At 37.1% G+C, this 19,596-nt stretch overlaps 1 protein-coding gene across 11 annotated transcripts in view; it reads right to left on the bottom strand.

The window, feature by feature from the left end:
• The window catches only part of nrxn3a (neurexin 3a), a 126,918-nt gene that overhangs the window by 30,932 nt on the left and 76,390 nt on the right, over window positions 1–19,596 (bottom strand). For all 11 annotated transcript variants that reach the window (XR_004336748.1, XR_004336746.1, XR_004336747.1 and 8 more), the window contains exons 10-18: window positions 18,121–18,504; window positions 13,103–13,306; window positions 11,596–11,622; window positions 8,046–8,165; window positions 7,702–7,822; window positions 6,725–6,985; window positions 6,352–6,542; window positions 5,740–5,913; window positions 3,070–3,189 (exon numbers count right to left, since the gene is read on the bottom strand). Coding sequence is in view for 7 of the 11 variants with exons in the window: in XM_032546662.1 (XP_032402553.1) it covers window positions 3,070–3,189; window positions 5,740–5,913; window positions 6,352–6,542; window positions 6,725–6,985; window positions 7,702–7,822; window positions 8,046–8,165; window positions 11,596–11,622; window positions 13,103–13,306; window positions 18,121–18,504 (1,602 nt within the window). In the remaining 4 variants the exon portion in view is untranslated. The remainder of the gene's footprint in view (window positions 1–3,069; window positions 3,190–5,739; window positions 5,914–6,351; window positions 6,543–6,724; window positions 6,986–7,701; window positions 7,823–8,045; window positions 8,166–11,595; window positions 11,623–13,102; window positions 13,307–18,120; window positions 18,505–19,596) is intronic.

The following is a 19,596-nucleotide window of genomic DNA, read 5'->3' on the forward strand; positions in this document are numbered from 1 at the left end:
TTCTGATAGGAAACACGATTGTCAGGTCTCTGAGTCAGTCTCTACTCATAGTTCCTCTGACAGAAAACACATTTCAAAAATCACCAAAGGATGGATAAAAGAGCAGCGAGACTCAATCTAAATAACATAAGTTGTGCGAACATCCAAGAGCTGAAACTCAGACGCAAGTGGAAATTCATGAAAAAAGAGCTTCAAAAAGTGTTTTGTACTACTTTGATAAGAGGAGTCCAGGTGTAGCATACACCCTGTATGTTTATTCTGGATTTATTCTCTATATCACTTCAAAGACAAAACATACAAGAAAAAACAGTCCTGACTTTTTGGATTTTTAGTGATTTTTGTTTAAAAATAAATCTGATATTGCATAAAACAAAATTGGAAGTCACTTTTAAAAATAATTTAAGCAGAACATTGAAAACTGCTAGGAAAAAATGAATATGGTATTTGTGTAAATTCTAAAGATGAAACGGTAAAATCAGAACATTGGTTAGCATGCTAAAATATCACTATATGGATATTTAGCTAGATATTTAGTTTGTTGAAAGCATCCAATAACTAGACCATTTTTTAACGTACAAAAGTTTCTAGCAAATGTCTTACATTATCTTTAGAAGGAAAAGATTCCCTTAAAGACATAATGTAAAGACATTCAAAGTTTTTACCACACAGGGAGAGGTCTTTTATCAGAGGTAAGAGGGTGTAAGTCCTATGTTCTTTAGCAGGTGAGACAACAAAATTAAATGTTCTGTCTAAACTAATCCCATAACTCAAAACAAGAAAAGCAGAAACATTTCTGTGCAACTGTGAGCAAAAAAAACCACCAGCAAAACTTTCTGTTTCGAAAATGAGTTGGAAAATTGTGGGCATTACGGTGGCATAACAAGATCAAGGAGAGGAAAGAACCATATGCAATGAAAACATCTACAAAAGCAAATTCAAATGCTGTGCTGAAACACATAGACCAATTAGACCTGCAAAACAAAACACTCAACAAAAAACAAGACACAAAAAACCTAAGATTGAAGACAGCTTAGTCAAGACAGCATCATCTATGATCTGGCAAGACAAATGGAAGACCAGGACTAAATGTATACTACATAATATTGAAACAGTTGGATTAGTGTTACCATAATAAAAATGGCATATGCAGCTTTTCCTTTTTTGAACAGATGTTGAGTGGTGTCATAGTCTCTCAGCTGTAACTTGGTGTTCACCAAGACTCTGAACACTGCTTTTAAGAATACAACCTCTGACGAAACTCTCATTTAGGCATGTGCAAAAGCCCACACCTTTCATGGTCCTCTTAACCCTCGTGCGATCTTAGCATTCTGTTTACTCCCCTTGTCCCACCGGTCAAAAATGACCCACCCTAACAAAAGCCCCAAAATAAAGCAAATTAATTGAATTTTAAATTTTATGCCAAACATCCTTAACACAAGATGAAGAACATCTTCTGTTCAGCATAAGGTATTGAACTTATAAGATGTTCTTATGTTGAACATTTTCAACATAAGAATGTTATGTTGAACATCTTCAACATAAGCCGAAGAACATCCCACCCCACGTTGAAGTTAAGATGAAGAACATCCCCATGAAGTGGAGATGTTCTTAATTTTACAAAGATGCTTTCATAATGAACATCTTCAACATAAGACAAAGATAATTCTTTCTTTCCCACCCCATAGTGAACATAAGATGAAGAACATTCCACAGTGAAGACAAAATGTTCAACACAAGATGTTCAAGAAAATCATCATAACATGAAGATGTTCTTCACTATATGAAGACACTCCTATGTTGAACATCTTCAGCACAAGAATTTGTTCAACATCTTATGCTGAAGATCCCATATAGGACAGGATGTGCAAGCGTAGGACCTGTTGAACAGTGAAACGACTGTCAGCAAGAAACCATCTAGGGGTATTCAGATTCAGTGTACCTTCATATCCTCTATCTCTATACTTAATTTGTTTTAATTATGTCTGAAATTGTTTTATGTTGTGTTTGGGAACTTATGTGATGTGAGGGGTTAACTGTAGAGTGAGAGTGCAGGTGCAGGTCAAATGCAAGTTCAATTTGTACATCAATCCAGTTTCCTTGATGTGTGTGTGTGTGTGTGTGTGGAGGGGGCGGAGGGGGTGCAAGTGTGTCTTTGTGGGGTGGTGTGTGTGTGTGTATGTATTAGAGAGAGTTTGTGTATGACCTTTGAACTTTTTTTTTTCTGGTGCTTAAATGCTTTTATAATGCACGGGTCAAAAGTGACCCATAAGACAATCCTTGTACCCTAGTGGTGTACAGCCCACATGGAAATATAAACAAAAACAAAGTATCACTTTTTTTAATGATGGGGTCAATTTAGGAAAAGTCATAAAATTTCAAGCCGGAAAAAGATAGTCTAGGGTATTTTTTCTACAGGTTAACATGGTAATGGGTCACTTTTGACCTGCAAGACAACACAAGGATTAAGAAATGTTTTACATGTTTTGCTGTTGCAAAAAGTTAGCTCATTCAGATGACTGAAAACGATTTATTTAAATTGGTGATTTAAAGTAGAAAGCCAAACACGGAAATCTAAGTTCTGTACTACTGCACTTACATATTTACGACCAAAACTTTCTTTATTCTATCTTTGGCATTCCAAACAAATCTTCAGTACTTTCCAGCTTACTTCTTGGCTGCACTTTGTTTTCCATTTTGCTTTTGAGATTTTTTACATATTTTTCCATTTCAGACATGAACAACCAGCATGCATTACAAGCTTGAAGGCAGGTGAATAAACTTCTTCAAATACTGTATCTCCCCTTTAAACTACCTGATATACTGAAACCCATTTGAGGTGTTCAAAAATTATCTGGTGATGATAACCTTTAGCACCGGAACTGTTGTCTGTAGTTTTGCTAAACGGTGTCTTTGAGAAGAAGCTCAATAGCATAATATGAAATTAATAGGTTGCGTAACAAGCAATACTTTATATGTTCTCCAGGAAAATACTTATTGCATCATCAATGTGTTAATACAGAGAGTTGTGTGGTGCAATGCTAGGCATGTGTGCACGACAAATGAACTTACGGTCACTGCACTGCGTCCCAGTGTAGGAGGTCATGGAGCAGTCGCAGGTGTAGTTCTCCCACTGTTGGATGCAGATCCCCATGTTGGCACAAGAGTCCTCCTGACAAGTTGTGCTGGGACCTGTGGGAGTCCAACAATACCCACCAAACACACAGACAGGCCCTGCATTTAACAAGAACCATGAAATGACTAGAAATGGCACATATTTAGATATTCTCCTTCCCCCTTTGGAAAAGTTTACATTGTTTCTGTGAAACATGAATGGGCCAAGCAATGAACTCAATAATGTGACAACCTACATTTATTGACTTCCCTCTGCTAAGGAATCATTTTCTTTTATATGACTTTCTTATCTCTTGCAAACAACACCCCTTTCATAGTTCAAGTGCTGGTACTGCTGTGTAATGTGCATATTCAAAATGTTAAAATCATTCACTTTTATATTAACCTATGATGAATAAAAAAATGAAGACCTTCAAGATCAAGATCAATCCACTTCTTCCTGGTAAAGATAACTTTTGCCAACATAATTGTTCTGTAGGCTATACTTCTTTGACTTAAAAAAAAGGAAAAATACAAATCGCCTATGTTGTCTTTTTAATAATTTAAGAATACATTTTTAACTTTTTTCCCCAAGTTTCAAGATCTTTCTTGGTTTTCAGAAAATTTCCAAAAACATTTCTAGATGTTTGTCCAAAATTCTTTCCAGAATGACCAGCCAGTTTGAGTAAATGTGTGAAGGCTTTCCTGATTTTTGTCTGTTAAAGAAGGATTTCTGACCAGACCTTTAAGTCTAAGATTGAAAGAAAGAATGATCCCTAAAATAAAGGGAATTTGTTGTTTACATTCCCTTTATTTTTGGTGGTTGATGTGAATCAGGGTTTCATGTAAGATGTTCAATGGTTACCAGAGGCTCAGCAGCACCATCTAGTGACGGTAATAGAGTAGTGCTGTGGCCTCGAACTATAACTTTCCATTGTTGCCAAAGAACATCAAATCAGCTTCATGTGATGGAAGCTTGAAACAAAAATAATAAAACAAAGTTAAACAGTTAGAATGACAGTGCCGACATAAAGAAAACCAAAGCACATATAAAATGATTTATTAAAATGAGATGGACACCCAGCTGTGATCGATGAGATTTTATTTGGAAAAATAAACCAATCAACAATCACTTCCCACAGTTAATACAATACAGTGCATAACATCACACAGATTGATCTTTTACAGCAACAAACACATTCATTGAGCTCTGAGTTTATGTTAAAAAATGTACCTTCAGAGTACATTATGTCCAACTGATGGCAGGTGTAAGAAAAACACAGACTTCCATGCAAACAAGAAGAGATTGTGGAGGATGGCCCAGGACCCTCAGAGGATGACAAAAACAACAAAGCAAAAAAGAAAAGCACCAAAGAATGGAAACATTTTCATCCACAGTGACGTTTGTTAGCCAGTGGAAAATGTTTCCATGTGGAGCGATATTACATTGAAGGCATGGATAAGGCAGGAAGCAGCACAAAACATTCAAACCTTTGGCAAGTCTTGCTTTTAAAACAATAGGCATTGACTACACTCCTGACAGATGGTTCATGGCCCAACCTAAAACTGCACAGCTGAATTCAGAAATTCAGGACTGAAGTATTTCCTATTAAGCCTCTACAGTTCTCCCTTTTTCTTAATCCACAGTAGAATATGTCCAAAAAGAACAACGTTCAGGTGATTTAGAGACCAAGAGGTCAGGCATATCTGATGTCATCTGCACATTGGAAAGATATTCTATAATATGCAGCATCTTACAGTCAAATTCACTTTTTCATCACATGAAAACAGTTAACCTGGTTTATAATAGAAAAATAGAGCTGTGTTCTAAAACTGGGATTAAAATTTGAACTGTGGATTGATGAGCATCAAAAGCTTGAGTACTTTTTTATGTATTGTAATTTATATGCTGTACAATTCAAATGAAAAAGTGACAAATATCTTAGAGGGATAATCAACTGGATTCTGAGGAATAAAAGTAAGTATGAAAACTATTAGGCAAATACTTTGTTGAGCCTTTTGATTCAGAATCAGCTTTCAGTCATATTTTGCAGGAGGCTATCATTATTCCACAACTAGATTTGGAAAATGTCTCCTAATCTATCATATTGTGTTGGTAAACATACAAGTATCCATCTTTTTCAGTGTTTGAACCATTTAACATAGCCATAAATCTAATTGACTGCACAGGATAGAAATCTACATGTTTGTTTCATATATTATGATTTAACATTTACATCAATGTAGAGAAAACAAATCTTACAAAAGAATGTTGGATAAAAAAACCAAAAACAACAACAAACAAAAAAACAGCACCAGTAAGTAGTTTATGTTTCTGAACTGGCAAAACTGCTCTGATGGTGGCTGATGGTACAGTAGATAAACAGCCAATGTGGCTAATAATGTGGTGGTGCACATGAGGAAGCACTGGATGTCTGGTATGAAGCTAGCAATGGGTAAATGAGGCAACAAACACAGTTAGTAGGATGGAGTTGCTCCAGTATGGATGCAGAGCTGAGGAGCTACTGTTTGCATTGAGTAGGAAGAAAGGGCTGCTGGAGCTGAAGTTGGAGTTGGAGTTTGTGTTGTACGAGTCTAAATCAGGCAGAGATCTTAGCGACGGTGTACCTTCACATCCGCGCTCGATCTGGCCGCTGCGGAACAAGGCATCGTTTAGGAGGTCTGGCAGGCGACCGTTGAGGTCCATGGAAGCCAAGCAACCCTGAAAGCCTTCTCTGGAAGCCACCAGTTTGGGGAGGTTTCCATACATGCCTGGACCCAGTCCTGCGATGAACAGATCACCTGAAGAAGAAACCGTGCAGAAAAAATGTTTTTATGTGGTATATGATAACAGGTTCAGATTGTAGAAAAAACTTTCAGTGCCCAAATTATTGCAATACAACAGTTTGCATTACTGTCACAACACAATTTCAATTCAATGCGAAGATGCTATTACAAATAAGGCAAAGAATGCGTGAATGAACCAAAACAGTTGTCAACATCCAATTAATTAATTTGGACCAAACAAAAAGTATCTGAACATTGTCAATAGGCTGACTTCAAACGTTAGAATTTTAACAAAATAAAAAAATGGGGGTTTAGCTTCATGCCTCAACATCCTGTTAAACATTTTGAGGAAGTTGTTCATATTTCTGATAGAAAATATGTTTTTCTTAAAAGGTAAAATACTATTAATTTAAATGAAAAATGGACCCAATATTAGTCACATTCTCAGCTTACCTTTCAGGTCAAGGTTCTTTGCTCCATTGATAGTTTGACTTGTGGCTGTAGCATCTACTTTTAGTGTGTGGGTATTGCTATTGTCTCGGGTGATAGCCACGTTGTGCCACTGATTGTCATTTAGAGACCTTTCACTTTTGCCTTTGATGAGGTTGGGCCCATTTCCGAGATCAAAAACATAATGGATGTATCTGCAATGAGAAATGTGTTTAGTTTCAAAGAGATTTGTTCAAATTCTTGTAACTTTGCTCTTAAAGTTATATTTTTTGGCCCCAACAACTGAAACAAGACACACACATTTGTTTTAAAGCTCTTCCAGAAACTATTTGCCACAGACAATAGTAATAGACTATCCTGTTGATGTAAAACCTACCCTTTGACCAATTCTACAGCAATAAAGTCATTTCCATCCCCAGAGTTGAAGAGGATGAAGCCATCAGGGGAAGTGGTCTTGAACTGGAAGAAGAGGTGCATGGATGTGTAGGCCTGCAGAGTAGCCAGACTCAGGTAGCTGCTTTTTGTCTTGAAGGTAACCGGGTCAGCAATAATGGAGCGAACCCCGAAGCGAGCATTGAGCTCACAGTAATCAATGTCGCCATTCTTGCACAAGTCAATATACAGCATGCCGTTAAACCTGTGGAAAGGAAGAGAACATGCAGTTAATATTTCTACAGTAAGTATACAGGTTAAAATGTCCTTCAGAATATGGAAAGCTGTAATGAGGATTATTTTCCCCAAAGAACCACACTGTCAGACAACAGCACTTTGCAAAGGTTGTAAACATCTCCTAAGGAGTAGATCTAAACATTTCTTGATCAAGAGTTCCCTAGGTTTCTTGTTATTTACTCTTCTTCAGTCTATTACTTGAACATTTTCAGAAATATTTGTTCTTCTTTATTAAGATTTTCTCTATTGCTATTAGCTCCAAAGAGTAATGAGCTGAAAAAAGCATACAGGAGATGGTTAATTGAAAAGTGATGAATCTCCCATGAATTTCTCTTTTCTATTAAACTTTTTTCATGTCCTCTAAAAAATTAAAACAACGCCTAATAGCAATGACCTAATTGGTCATTTTTATAATAGATGATGACAACATAGTTACTTAATTGTGCTATAAAATGCATTTCCCAGGGACATACTCTCATTTTATATTTTATTTAGTTCAGAACAAATGTTGGAAAAATTTCTTATATGCGGTGCTTATAAGAAATTTAAACCTTGGCTGGTAGCTATGCTAAGTGAGACATCATTAAATGGTCCATGTATTGACTTCTGAAGAATTTAGTTTGAAATGTATCTTTATATTGCCTTCCTCTGCCCATTTAAAGTAGAAATGACTGTAAAATGTACCTCAGGCTCTGGAGGTGACCGATGAAGCTGGATGGGATGGTGGAAACGAACCGACGTTCTGTCATGATTCCCGTTTCGATGTTGTGGAACTCCAGCCGAGTGTGATCGCCCACCATTTGTCCTGCAGACGGGGAGGGTGCAGGGGATGGGTTGAAAAGAAAGACAAACAAAACGAAAAGAAAAGAGAACTCTGTCTGACACTAACACAAAAGGGCTGATTTAAGGAAAAAAATTACATTAACAGTATTAGAGGAATGCTTCATAACTAACACACCCCAGCATGGTGATAATACACTGAAAAAAGCAACACTGAGAACATTTCCAGTTGAAGCAGGATTAAGTACCTTCTGCTACATCATCGTCAACCGTTAGCTTGTAGGTTTTGCCCCGACGCACCACGCGCACTGTATGCCATTCATTATCATTGAGCTTTTGCCCGGCATACAGGGTCTCCGGTCCCTTGCCTGAGAACAATGGTCAGTCACAAAGTTAAGGACAAAGTGAGCCTCAAACCAAACCTTTGTCTTCCCACCACTCAGTCTAGGCACAAAGTTGTCGGGCTATGAAGAGACTTGGAAATGTATCCAAAAATGGTTCTAATTCATTTGGGAAACAAAGGTTTGGTTCAATCAGTGAATTACACAATGAAAAAAAAAAAAGACAAAATAGTTGACAATGTGTTCATATTATATTTAGATTTATGCAGCAGAGAGGGAAAAATGCTTCTACTCATTACAGGCTCACAGAAATCTTCTTCCAATTGCATTTTGAAACTAACTGAAACACTGCTTAGAAAATATAACTTTTGGATAAATGCTTAAAGAATTTGGTATGATATATGATCAAAAATGCTGAAAGGATATCTCCACAATTATCTGACCTTCAATTGTAATGAAGCAGCTATTTTAACTAAATAATTGTGCTGTATATATCTTGGCAGGTTCAACGTAATCTTTCACCACCGATTCCTTAAGCTTAGCTCTAACTTATAGTACAAATCAAAGTGAAAATCATACTGGTATGACCAAAATTGGAAACAGCTCAGTTTAAATATAGAACTCCCGTTAAGCCTCTTCAGGCTCTTAATGCTGCTGGATTGACTCTTTTAAAAAGCCAATATTACTTCTATATTTCAGGATTAGTGGCTTTAGATTGGTAGACTGGCATATTGGCCCCTTTAAAGGTGACAAAAAGCTGTACTTTAGATATAAGATCCCATATTTCAGCCTATACGTGTACACACTACAGGAGAGTTCGACTGTTGGTCGAACTTTTGACTCAGACGAAGTAGCCAGGTGTTGTTTGGAGTTTCGTGGAGAGTACTTTGGAAGTATAACATTTCATATCATTTTCCAGGGTCCATTCAGTCTGTACGATCAATGCAAGAGATGTTATTTCTTTGCTGGTAATAAGCCTGACTCGTCGTCATGTGTTAGACTCTGCTGGTGTTACCCTCTATCAACAATTGCTGCTCCTTGTCTTTCCTGAGGGGGGTCTTTGACATTATAGGGTGTCTGACCTCTTTCTAAGGCTCATTGAATCCCTGTGCAACTCAAGATTAGCCCTTTGTTACCAATTTAGTTCATTACTTTAATGGACAGACTTTTTTCTGATTTAGCCAGGGGGCTGAAGGTGTGCAGCTTGTGAAAAGTCTTTGGACGCTATTACCTGTGATAATAGTAGTGATTCAATGTTGATTTGAGTCACAGTGCAGAAACATCTGTGATGCTATTCACATGTATGACTGTTAACACCCTCAAGATTGAAGGCATAGTTCACCTTGCTTTGGAAGATGGGTAATCATCCTTAGTGGAGGAATTTGTGTATCTCAAAGTTTTCAGTAATATTTTCATGCATTGGCATTGCTATTTGGAAATGTTGGGGTAAAAGACAGCTGCTTTTGATTTACTAGTTGATGTGTTTCATCACTCATCTATGTTCACAAACAGTAGGTTATAATCAAACGACTATGATGTGAATACAAGCAGCAGAAACAAGTTTCCTCAGCAGGATGAGATAAATCATCCTAAGACACATGATGAGGAGCTTGGTTATTCAAGAGTTGCTGCCTCTCTATAGTGACCAGAGACATTTGTGGTATTTTGGGCACCACTGGATGCCTTCTTAGGAAAATGTTTCAAATATGTTCTAGAAGCACAAGGTCTCCTGGCAGACTCATGACTTACTGGAGAGAATAGCTCCATGGCTGGCTTTGAAAAGCAATATCAGTCATAGAGGAAGTAGAGAAAGGGAAGTTGCTTTGGGAATCTTTGATGTCCCTAAAGTTAGTTGAAAAAGCTAAAGAGGGAAATCGCAGGAATGAACCCCAAAAGGGCTATGCTTACCAAACCCACGCCATGTTTTGCTAACAGAAATGCTTCACTATTGTGCATGAAATGCATACACAATCAGGTCAAAGGGTCCAATGGGTTGACACTAAGGATTACAATGTGAAATACTGTCCCTCTGGTACTACTTTTACATGGAATAAACAGTTCTTTTGCATTGGTAAGTTTAGACTGTGGCCAACTTTCTGGATTGTTTACCAATGGTTTTGTTTAAATCTACAGAGTTTATGAACAATGGCCACTGCAGCTCCCTGATTTAAAATACAATTGACTCTTTACTTTAACAGATTATTGTTGTTCTAGTATATTTATATTGTAATTGTTTTGATGTGATGATCAAATCATCTATAAGAACCCATGCAAGTGGAGAAACAAAAGGCTCCCTGGTTCTCCAAAATACTTAAAAATGTATAAAATTAAAATATATAACCCCTTAAACATTCACCTAAAAATCACTTAGCTGTTGATGTTAAATTATTTTCAGAAAACTTGTGGATATCTTAATAATATCAATTTTTGTAGCTGTGTTTATTGCTCAACCCATCAAGAGTTGATAATGTAATTACTTTTAAAAGACATGTCATATTGAACATGCAATCGAAATTAGGAAGGGTTGGTACAGGTTGTATAGTACCAAAATAACAATGATCGATATTTAAATTAAAAATATTCCGTGCTTTGTTTCAGCTTAATTATCTTGGCAATATACATCCATATGTCGTTTCAAAACAGCAATACCCATAAATGACTGAGCCCCTTTGTAGCATAAGATCTCCAGCATGGAAAAACTGGGAGGGATTTCCATATTTCTGCTTCTATAATACTGAACATCATTATACCACTCCAGGAATTTGAGTGAATTTTATGGAGCGAGCCTAGGCTGGAAGTCTTTGACCTCCTATCCCTCTGAAGGCACTGCATCAAGAACCAACACACATCAACAGCTGATAGAACCACATGGATAAGGAATAAATTACAAGGTCCTCATGATATAGTCTGATTTTTCTTTTTTTTTGCACTGCTTTTCCAACATATTTAGTTTCAGGATCACCACTGATCACCTTGAATATTTATGTGTTAAGATTAGAAGGAATTTTGAACTTTTGTTTATATGCAGTAAGTTGGATGACATTAAGATGGTAAAATCCCTTCTTTTATAAACCTGGGGGTTTAATTAGTATGCCTTTAGTTTGAGAATTTGTATTAATAAGGTTTTCATTCACTATTCCACCATTACTGAGCCTGTAAGGCATAAATAGCAATCCCAACCTTTGGTCCTCAAATGGTCAGTGCAACTCTTCTTTCATGAAGGTTGGTTTTGTTTGGTTATTTGTTTGTAATTATTGAAATAAATAATATCAGAATAAAGACTATAAACCCTTCAGATGTCCACCAAAAGGAACATTTTCTAATCTCAATTTTTTTACTCAAAACTGACACAAACTCAATATTCACATAATAAAGATTACAGTAAGGTGGAAGGCAGTGCAGAGCAGATATAAGAAGACAACAAGTACAACAAAATGAAACTTGAATGTTAACTTACTGGAGTTACAGTTTATCCTGATACAGTCTAGATGGGGAAGAATAAATGACAGATGAAATTGCATCCTTCAAGGTTATAGCTGCAGACATCCAAAAACAAGAAGTCCACCCTTCCGGGGACGCACACATGCAGGAGAGTAGCCATTTTATTTCCTTAGATTCTTATCTTTAATTTCATACCAATTGATCAGAAAAAAAACATAGACAGAAGAAGGTAAAGAGTTAGTTTTTTCATAAAGTTTAGGCTTAACATTTTCGTTTTTTTCTTTACTTTAAAATGGCCACTTATGGTACCAGCTACGAGGTTTTTCCAACCCAATGGCAAAGATGAAATGTTTGCTGCATTCTTTTGTTTCCAAGTCACAAATTTTTGTAAAGCAGGAGAAAAGCAGGTTGATTAGCTTTTCATGGAGAGAATAGAGTTAAATGGTGCAATGCAAAGCCTGTCCAGCTGCTGCCAACAGCTGTGAGGACATTGTGGGTTGGTCACCACGTGGCTGGTGGGTCATGTGTCGTCAACCGCAACAGAAAAGTGGGAGCAAACAGCCTCGATCCAATCAGCACCAGCACCATACAGAGGCACCGGATCCCCACTTGTGAAGTCTAGAGTGCTACTCGGCTACTATGTTTGGTTCTAAGCTGCACCAGAAGCTCAAACTGGGAAGGTCTATCCTTTTTAGGAAGAAACTACAGGCCATTATGAGCACAGAAGGAAATCTAAGTGGCTTAATAACTGATAGGGATAAATGTAATCAGTGAGAAAATGATCTAAATGGGATTTATAGATCATCTAACACCTGTTAACGCTATCAATCCTAAATGTTCTACAAAAACAGATATATGTATGTAGAATTTACTGTACAAATTAAAATAAGAACCTCAGTGTTTGGAGGTTCATGGGGTCGCAGCCAGCTGCAGGTTTTGCTGGGCTCTGTTCTCGGGCTGTTCGCCTGACGGGCCGCAGGCTTAAGGCCTTTGAAGGGGTGAATACCATCTTTTGACACAGCATGATGGAAGAATGAAGCTGACAGGAGAATGGAAAGAACAAGACACTGAGAAAGCACACAGTTCATTAAAGATACTGCTGTTAGCAAACAAAAGACATGATCTGGAGTTAGTGAGAAATGCAGAAATTCAATTGTTCTCACTGATAGACTCAGAAGCTATAATATTCTGGGTATTTGTGCTGTAACTGTCTCAATGATTCTGTAAAGAAATTCTATTTCTTGTGTCAGAGATTATCTAAATTGTTTTAGACATAGAATAACACCTGTGTGCAGAACCTGTTTTTATTACTCATGCAAACAAGAGAGAAAATATAAACTATAAGTCTATTTCAAAATTTAAGGTCACTGGAAGTATTAAAGGGATGATAGAAGAGAGAAAAACCAATGAATCAGAGACGTTACCCCTGGAAGATAAAGCGTCTCATGGCGAAGATGGAGATGTGGGGGCAAATGAATGAAGAAAGAGCTGCTGGTGCTGCAGGTGTTTTGGTTATACGATACCTAGGTTGACTGTGAGTTTGACACGGCTCCCATCCAACTCGAGCCGCAGTGTGTCGGCCGAGTCCTGGGAGGTGGTGGCCATGAGGAGGCCGTAGGCCCGCTGCGAACGGAACCGCAGGGAGACATCTTCAGCCTCGGTGTGCATGACAGTTGGCATCACCACCTTCATGTACATGCTTCCATCATAGGAGAGAATGGAGGCCTCTGTGGGAGAGAGACCAGATGAATGATGAATTTGACCTTTCCCTTACAACAGGGAGCAGCATGTCCAGTTCTTGAGGGCCACTGCTGTGCAACTTTTCAATGCATTCCCGCTCTAACAAACTTGACTCAAATAAATGGTTAATTACCAGGCATTTGCAAAACTAGCTGACATCCCAAGGAGGTAGTTCAGCCTTACAATTCAGGTGTCTGGGAGCAATAATGCATCCACAAATTGCAGGCCACTGGCATTCAAGAACTGGCATTCCACTGGCACTCAAGGAGTTAGTGACCCAATCATGAGAAAAAAACAGCTTTTCCTCCAGTCTCTTTAAAATGTTTGTCAGAACCCTGGGTCTAGTCAAAAGAATCTTATGTTTCATAAAGTGGAATCCTGAGATCTATTGTGTTTTGATTTTTTCAGAATGTCTGTTGATCAAAAAACCCTTTCTACAAATGTTGTGATGCTCTTTGAAAAATTCAAAAAGTTTTGACATTGTCCATAGATCACTATAAATAAGAGTTCCAGCATATTTTTAATGCTAAAACGCCTGTCACATAAAGTCCAAATAAAATGCCCACAAGCACGAGAAAAGGTGAAAAATTTATACCATTTTCAAATCTTGAATTTAGGAGAATTTGAAACCTTCAGACATAAAGAAAAAAACAACAAAACTTTTATAATCCTCTTTGGTGATGTCTGATGTGTAGTATCTACACAAAAGATACGCTGATATACAGTTCATTTATTTAAATTAACATTTTATTGAAATTTTATTTATTGTTTCCTGGATTTAACAAATGTGCTTTGAAAGCTCTAGTTTTTTCCAGGTGCTGTTTGTCCCCAGCTGAACAGCATGGCTGGTTTCCTTTTTGGGCCTTCTGTTGAAATGAATCAGACGTGATTATTGTTCATGTCACAAGAATCTAATATGATAAACGATCTAACAATGTGCTGAAGCACTAGGTGTCCTCTAAATGTCCTTTTGTTCCCTTTTACTGCATGATATGTAGAGTGCAGGGGTGTCAAAAGGCCACTTGGGGGAGACAAAGTCTCCATAATCTTGCCAAAATATATTGCCAAAACATATCGCAAATTTAAACGTTAAACATCAAGCTTGAAATAATCATTTAAGCTTTATAAAGTGTTTTGCACAAAAATTCGGCGCATATCAGGTTTGAATTAAAGACTTGACATGTTCTTTGTCAACATGTTTTTCTGCAGATAGGGTAGAGGAAGGCAGCTGAGACTGAGAAGGTGTATGTCGCATTACTATTTAAGCCCTCGTTCCAGCTGCGATGTGGCCTGTCAGATTAAGTCCGACATTTCTTGTTTACTTGGACGCAGCTGCTTGGGAGACAGAGGGTGTCCACACAATTAATATACTTAAAATGTCTAAGACCTCCATGCACTGTGTATTATTACAGGTGTATCAAACAATAATAATAATAATAATTGCTGGGCTTCCTTAACAGCTCAACAGTCCCATAAGATGATTACCTCCATGACACACCACAAGTAGTAATTCTTGTAAAGAGGTCGCCTATCAAGTATTAAATACATATACTATATGTTATGTTTCAGCAGGCTAAAATTTCTCATGTAAAATCCTTATTTTATTGATCTTATGTAGTCATATTACTAAAGTTTTCTAATGAACTGAGGTGTGGGTTTTAATCAGAATGAAATAATGGTTGTCAAAACTAATGTATTTTAAAGAATGACATTACCATATATAAAAGTATTTCTGAAATGGATTTAGATAATAATAATAATAATAATAATAATAATAATAACAACTCTTGGCCAAAAAGCATAACATACTGCAGTGCAGAAATGAAACCAACAGTTTATAATGACTGAAGTTTTCTTTTTGTAAAAACAAGCATCACCTCATGGCCACAGTGACTGAAAAGTAACCCTACACCTTTCGCCTCACTTTAAATGCACAGTTCTATATAAATGCAAATGGGTTCCTCCATCTCCACAGTTCGCCTGGCTGCCGCTGCTCATCCTCAGCTCTACTTTAACACTTTATTACCAGAGAAGTAAATCAGCTCGACATGACAGATCTGATTCTGAAGAGGCAGGAAAATATCCGATCATTTCTGATACAGTAGGAAATGACATCAGTGTACCTGGTAACTCTTAAATCTCATCTGTAATAACAGCAAAAACAAAATCCTGATAATATGCTCCCTTTAGATAAACCTGGAGTTTCATAAATTATTAATAATGACAGTTGAAAAGTGCAACTAATTTCCTTTAAGAAAAAAACAAAAAGAAGGTCAAAGTTTATTTAAGATGAATGTAATAATGATTAAAAACATACAGGAGCTGGTTTTACTCATCAAAATATAAAAGGCAAATACTATCTCCTGATAGTGAAATTAATTTTAAAAATCTTTTAGAAAATGTTTCTAATCAGATTGACCCATGATGACCTGCATCTTCTCTTTTCCAAAGTAATCATGGTAGTCAGAGACATTAGTATTATTCAGTAGGTAACCGGATGGGGAAAATCAGGGGGAGAAAAAAAAAACTTAATTAGGAAATATGATCAGAAAGTGGCTATTTGATATGCTAAAGGAAATGAGAACAATTTGAAAGGTTAGGAATGTGAGTATTGGTTTCCATCTTTGATCAATCTTTAATAAACTGTCTCAACACAAGAAGGAAATTAATCAGGCGTACAGGACAGTTTTCTCTGACTGACACACTGAGGTTTCTCGTGGTTAGGTGCCTTTTGGTCTCTTTATCACTGCCTACCTACCTTAACTGGAATCAGTTGTAAGATAATAAATTATGGTGGAGGCATCACAGAACATAAAAATGAAACAGGTCAAACATAGTCTGGTGTAGGATGCAACATGCACTTTATACAGTTTTGTTTTTAAATATAAAATCACTCAACAAGCTCCTTAAGTTATCACCTTAATAGTGCTCATTCAGCCGTGTTGCTTGGCGGAGCAGACAACTTCTCAACAAAAATTATTGATGTGCTACGAAGGTAAAGATGTAATGTCAGAAAAGTGAAGTACACAAAAAAAAAAATTATATGATGGAAAAAGACACAATGCCAATTTAAAGTTATCTTTCAAGAACAACCATAACCTCTCGTTTATAGGAATGCTACAACAAGAAGGAAGATAAATTGAAAGCACAACTAACAAAGTGTCTCTCTCACTACTAATTGTAGACTGAGCTGAGAGGAGACAGCTCTATCACAGCTAATGTCCACTTCTTGGACATGGAATGGCAAGTAATGTCTGCGGTCCACCGTGTTTTTGTCTCAACACAACTCTGTTCATGGGGGATTAATTGGTTCAGATATTTTGTTCTCTTTATCATTGTTTTCTATTCAGCAACCTAATAGGATATTGTTTTATTTTTCTGAATATGTCTCAGTTTAATAATGTGACAGCACCACAATTTTCTGTTTATTCAGTCATTATTTAATACAGCTGAAACAATATGTTGTTAAAATATAATGATACGATGATAAATGTCACCCCCCATGTTACGGAAAAACGCTTTTGATACAAGTGAAAACTCTGGTTATCAGAAATAAATAAAATATTTTGAATTTCTATTTTTATAAATTGCAAAACACTCAAAAACTGTTTCCACTTTGTCATAATGGGGTGTTTTTGAGCAGAAGTTTGAGGAAAGAGATTAATTTAATAAGCAACATAAGAACATGTAAAAAGAGAAGCATTCTTGAAGCACTGTGGATGTTGTGCGCCAAATGGTTTGTTCACAGAAGCTCATTAATTATGAAAGTTTTTCTCCTAGTAGGTTCCTGGCCTTGGGAAGACCTTCTTTACAACTGTGTGGTGAATTCAGGAGAGACTCAATACTGAACAGAAAAATTGTGTGTCAGCTGTAAACGGATTAGGAATTAATTTACATCTCTCTGAAGACAACGTCTGCAGTCAGCTCAGCGGTAAAGTCGGACGGTGGTGAGATTATGAAGAGGCAGAAGGATGAAGGAGAGCAGAACATTTTTACTCAGGTGAGAGTGTGTTGTAATCTATGATTCGCTTGTTTAATACATCAATAAGAAGGTTTTACACAGAGCATAGCAGCAGGATGCAAACAGCCTCCAAACATTGAGATCAAAACATGTCTATTTAGGTGGTGACTTGTTTGACTTAAGCTTTTAGTTGACTATATGCTGCCTTTACATAAAAGTAGATATAAAAATATTATGCAATCATTTGGTTTGAAATGGAAAAAGTAAAAAATAAAAATAAAATAAAAAAGTCAAGGTATTTGAACAATCTGCCTATGATGAGGGACATTGATAGATACTTTCATTGTAACCAGAGAGGTTTTATTTTCTGTTTGGAGCTAATAATGTTGTTTCTAGGTTGACTTGAGTTGCAGCATCAACAAAAACTCAAGCACTCCAAAAAACAAAAACTGGATTACCGGTATCAGCTATGCTTTTCATCTAACCTAATTTTAATGTTGGATTGCAGTTATCTTTATGTGTATTTGGATATCCTATTTTAGAAAAACCTGTCAGGATTTGTTCCTCAGCTCCTCCTCATTTCAAGTCATGTTTTAGATTCAGTCATATGACGAGTTGCTGTAATTAGGTGAGGGTATTTTTGAACTCGGTGCAAGTAATTTTAATGTCACATGTGTAAATTTGAATCTCAGACCATTACTGCGGTTTAAGTAACTAACACCTTCTGCTTTTTTGGCCATATTTCTTTTTCATGTTACTACATTTCCTCTGATTTAAACTATAATTCACTACCGTTTTCACATAAAGGCACACAAAATGCAAATCCAAATCCCAGTTTACCTCTCTCACAGGTACGTGACCAGTAACCGGTGCCAGTGCAGTCACAGATGAATCGGTTCCAACCCTCTTTGCAGACTCCCCGGTTTTTGCATGGATAGCTCTCGCACTGCTTTCCTTGCTGCTTGTTGCATGAGGGTTTGATACCGGCACCATTTTGGGCCTCTGCGATCTGACGGATGTCCTTGCTGCGACCATCAATAAAAAGGTCACGGATGCACCCGACGTAGCCGTAGTTGAGCATTGCCGTCCAGAGCTCGGTGGGCAGAATGAGGTTGGAGCGGTCAACTGGAAGGCCTCCCAGATACATGTCTCCCTCCAGGTCCAGAATTTCACTCTCACCACTGGCTGTAAATGGCGTCCGTCTGCTGTTTACAGAGATGGTGCCTAAGGCAGTCAGGGATAGGACAAGTTAACAAAAAACAACAGCTGGAGCAACACATCAGAAAAAATGTAGTGTAATGCCCTCCACACGACCACTGGTTTGACATTGTGGGTAGAAAATACTTTGAGTGTTCTAAATATTTGTTCATTTGATACATGAACCATTGCATTTTCAACTGTTAGTTCTGGGGCTTAAATTGAGGTGTGCAGTGCTTCTTTGGGGCTAAAAGCCAAGGCATTAAGTCTTGGATTTACCATTGGACCTTATAGAGCTAGAAACTCAATATTAGGCACTGTGGTGCTTTGGAAGTTTTTGCTGCTAGAAAAAAATCAAGATTTTTGTCTGACAACCTCAACTAGTGGTTAAGATTAGGGATGCCCTAATTTTATGAGGATATTTAGAACCTGTAAAGAATATGAAGCTCTGTAGAGGTACGCCGAGCAAAGCAGGAATAAAAAAGGTCCAATTTGAAACTTTACTGACTATGGGTTTCCTGAAAAAGCTTTCAGTGTGTAATTGGAGTCTAAGTCACTGACTCAAGTACACATTACTGGTCACTTTTCAATCAATCAAATCAATCAAATTTTATCTGTATAGCACATTTCAGCAGCAAGGCATTTCAAAATGCTTTACATCATATCAAATACAGAAACACTGCGCAACATAAAATCAACAATCAAAACACGACATTAAGTCAAGTTCAATCAATACATTTGTAATTGATTACGTTTCAAATACAGTCCTAAACAGGTGGGTTTTTAGTCGAGTTTGCATCCATAAAAGGTTTACCTGTTACACTCCTACTGTGTTATATGGAATAAAATACCTATTGCTATTTTTATTCCCACTCACACTCACAATCACACAGTTTAAAACGATGCAGACAGCATTTTAATGGGCTTCTGGCACAAAGCTCTGTACACCTCTTTCACGGAATTTCGAGCTGGGATTCCGCCGTCCCTCACAGATTTTTTTGTGCAATTCTATGGTAACTTTTACTTATATTTTCTTTAAATAATGGTTAACATCTGACCATTTTAATCTTAGATGTTTAAGATTAAGATTGAACATGTAGATGTGAATGATTTGATGTG

The sequence above is a fragment of the Xiphophorus hellerii genome, chromosome 19 (genome assembly GCF_003331165.1).
Source record: "Xiphophorus hellerii strain 12219 chromosome 19, Xiphophorus_hellerii-4.1, whole genome shotgun sequence".
Taxonomy (NCBI): domain Eukaryota; kingdom Metazoa; phylum Chordata; class Actinopteri; order Cyprinodontiformes; family Poeciliidae; genus Xiphophorus; species Xiphophorus hellerii.